The 3,467-nt window shown below is 36.1% G+C and overlaps 1 protein-coding gene across 1 annotated transcript; it reads right to left on the bottom strand.

Annotated features, from left to right (window-relative positions):
- Positions 1-1,969: 1,969 nt before the first annotated feature.
- LOC129620521 (olfactory receptor 4L1-like) lies at positions 1,970-2,899 on the bottom strand. The gene has a single exon (XM_055536334.1). It carries the CDS (start codon positions 2,897-2,899, stop codon positions 1,970-1,972), a length of 930 nt encoding a protein of 309 aa, XP_055392309.1.
- Between the last annotated feature and the right edge of the window lie 568 nt (positions 2,900-3,467).

Raw genomic sequence — 3,467 nt, 5'->3', positions numbered from 1 at the left:
TAACTTAGCCAAATGTTTTCAAGATTCATACATAGTGTAGCATATGCCAGTACCTGATTCATTTTTACTGTCAAATAATATTCCATTGTATGGATATAGCATGTTTTATTTATCCATTCACTAGTTGATGAACATTTGGGTTGTTTTAACATTTTTACTAGTATGATGAAAGCTGCTACAATCATTTTAGTATAACTCTGGGAGTGTACATGTGCCTTAATTTCTTTTGAGGATGTATTTGGAATGAAGTAACTAGTGCACATGGTAATTCTATAGTTAACATTTTTGAGGAACTGCCAAAATTTTCTCCAAAATGGTTACACCATTTTGTATTCCATCAGCAGTATATGAGGGTTCCAATTATTCTACATCCTTCTCAATCCTTGTTATTTGTCGCCTTTTTGATTATAGCCATCTTAGAGAAATAATCATAATTTTTATGGGACAATTTTAGGTATAGTATAAAACTGTTTCACTGGTAATTTTTTATGAGCATTCTGGTCAATAATATGTTATAGGTTATTTTGACATTTGTGAACTACTAAGCATGAATGGGGCTTCCCTGGTGGCTCAGACGTTAAAGCTTCTGACTGCAATGCGGGAGACATGGGTTCTATCCCTGGGTCAGGAAGATTCCCCTGGAGAAGGAAATGGAAACCCACTCCAGTATTCTTGCTTGGAGAATCCCATGGACGGAGGAGCCTGGTGGGCTACACAGTCCATGGGGTCGCAAAGAGTCGGACACGACTGAGCGACTTCACTTTCACTTTTCCCTTTCATGCATTGGAGAAGGAAATGGTAACCCACTCCAGTGTTCTTGCCTGGAGAATCCCAGGGACGGGGGAGCCTGGTGGGCTGCTGTCTATGGGGTCACACAGAGTCGGACACGACTGAAGTGACTCAGCAGCAGCACAGTTTAAAGAAACAGGCTACCAACATGCTGTAAAGAATCCGAGCATTGAGTTTTAACAGCATCACTCTGGATGAACTTGAGGATGCACTGAATGCAGAAAAAAATCTATATGCTTCTTTAGGAGTAATTTCAAAACTATTGCCTAGAACAAGAAGAAATGTTTAGTCTCTTGAATTGGGGAAGAATACTTAAGATTAGCCATCAATAAGTTTGGGATTCTGAATTCAGCAAGAAATGCCCCCTTCCCCTTAACACTAACAAGCAAATGTTAATTTGCTTATAATTGCAATAAAAATTGCAAGCTTAAAAGACAATTGAACCATAGTTTAAGCACTTGGAAAAAACAAGTTACATGGTATATTACATAAAATTTAAAAAATGTGTTACTACTTTTATTTCCTTTGGTTTGAAAGTCAACTGTGCATACAAATGGAATTTCTTAGAGCGTTTGAATTCAAGGCTGCTCTATGCAGTTCTATTGAAATTGCCCTTCTATTGTTTTTTCCCTTTGGTATCTTATGTTCAATCTAGCATTTTATATTTATGATGCTGTCAAATATAATTTTTTATTCTTACATTTTCTCTCATTGGTTCAAATTCTTTCAATCATTATTTGTTCAGGGTGTCTCATTTAACAATAGTATAAATGACTGTCATTTATACAAATTGATACAAATGATACAAATCATTATATAAATGACAGTCATTTATAAATGAGTATAAATGATAGTATTATGACTGTCATTAACAACCCATTTCAATTAATCTCTTAACAGTAATCACCATGTTTTTATATTTATTTCTTCACTAACAAATATATATTGCCTGTATCATAAAGTATTTAATGATTTTTACATGTCTATTTTGCTGAGATTGCTAATTATCATATGTTATAACAGCATTGTATAAATTTAAAATATATTATCATTAATTTTTTATGCATCAGTTATGATTCTAAAATAAGAAAGTAAAACCATGTATTGCATATGTATTCAAATTATATTTGCATTATATTTGAAAGCTGGATTACTTATACAATTCTAAAATCTTAAAGTTCTATGTGGAGCTAACATTTTGGAACCTTAATTTTTTCATGGCCTCTTGCATTTTCTGATTTCTCAAGGTGTAAATAATAGGATTCAATAAGGGTGTGATAACAGTGTAAAATACAGCAAGGACTTTATTGCTGGCAAAACTCTTGAAAGGCCAGGCATAGATGAAGATACACGGCCCAAAGAACAGACTGACCACAGTGATGTGGGCAGACAGTGTGGACAGGGCTTTGGAGAGGCCTCCAGATGGTCTTCGTTGCACAGTGGCCAGGATGACCGTGTAGGAGACAAGCAGGAGGAGGAAACAGATGAGTGACAACAGCCCACTGTCAGCAATGACAAATAGTTCCAGGGTGTGTGTTTCCACACACGCAAGCTTAATCACAAGGGGAAGGTCACAGAATATATTGTCTATGATGTGGGGGCCACAGAAAGGCAGGTTTACCGTTAATACCATCTGGCTTATGGTGTGTATAAAACCAATTGTCCATGAAAGTATAACAAACCTGTTCAGCAACCTGTGGTTCATGATTTTCCTATAGTGCAGGGGTTTACATACGGCCACATATCTGTCAAAAGCCATGGCTATCAGAAGAGTCATCTCAGCACCTCCAAACAAGTGCATAAAGAACATCTGAGCCATGCATCCCCATATAGAGATGGTCTTGTGTTCAGTGAGCAAGTCTCTGATCATCTTGGGTGTGGTGACCGTGGAGAGACACATGTCCAAGAAGGAGAGGTTTCCAAGGAGGAAGTACATGGGAGAAAGAAGGGTGGAACTGCATGTCACTGTGACCATAATGAGTGCGTTTCCCAGCACAGTAGCCCCATAGATCAAGGAGAATGTCACGAAGAAGACAATCTGAAGTCCCCATGCTGCAGAAAACCCTTGTAAAATAAACTCAGTCACTACAGATCCATTTTTCAGATCCATTTACTCAACTCAGGAAGATTCCAGATGTTCTTTATATACAAAGAGAATTTTTTTTAAAGCCACAGTTAGCACTGTCATGCGGTCGCAGAGTCAGACACGACTTATCAAATGAACTTCAACAAAAACACCAACATTTTTTGATTTCTATTTAATGAGTAACTATTGGTGATATGAGAATAGTCTTAAATCTCAGATCTTAATTGGAGTTGTTTTCTCAAATCCCTTTATCATCATTATTCAGTGAAGAGTTTGTGTGTTGTGTGCAAATGGTATGTTGTGGTTTAGAAGTAAATAGTGAAATGATTCAATCCTAATGTATAGATATTGCTTTGGTTGCAATATATCACACTAAATTTTCTTTGCTGAGCTTTTTAGATGTCATTCTTAGGATGTATGGTGATCAAAATTAATTATAATTATATGATCACTACGTGATAAGCTGTGTTGTATTTCACATATGTTAACAAGCTTTACTGTTATGAGCATAACAATCCCATTATTATAATTATCCTAATTTTATATTAAAGGAAACTTGGCATAGATATTTTAAATGACTTACTCACACCAG

Source organism: Bubalus kerabau, chromosome 10, assembly GCF_029407905.1.
Source record: "Bubalus kerabau isolate K-KA32 ecotype Philippines breed swamp buffalo chromosome 10, PCC_UOA_SB_1v2, whole genome shotgun sequence".
In the NCBI taxonomy this organism is placed as follows: Eukaryota; Metazoa; Chordata; class Mammalia; order Artiodactyla; family Bovidae; genus Bubalus; species Bubalus kerabau.
This window is presented reverse-complemented; position numbering and strand designations above follow the sequence as displayed.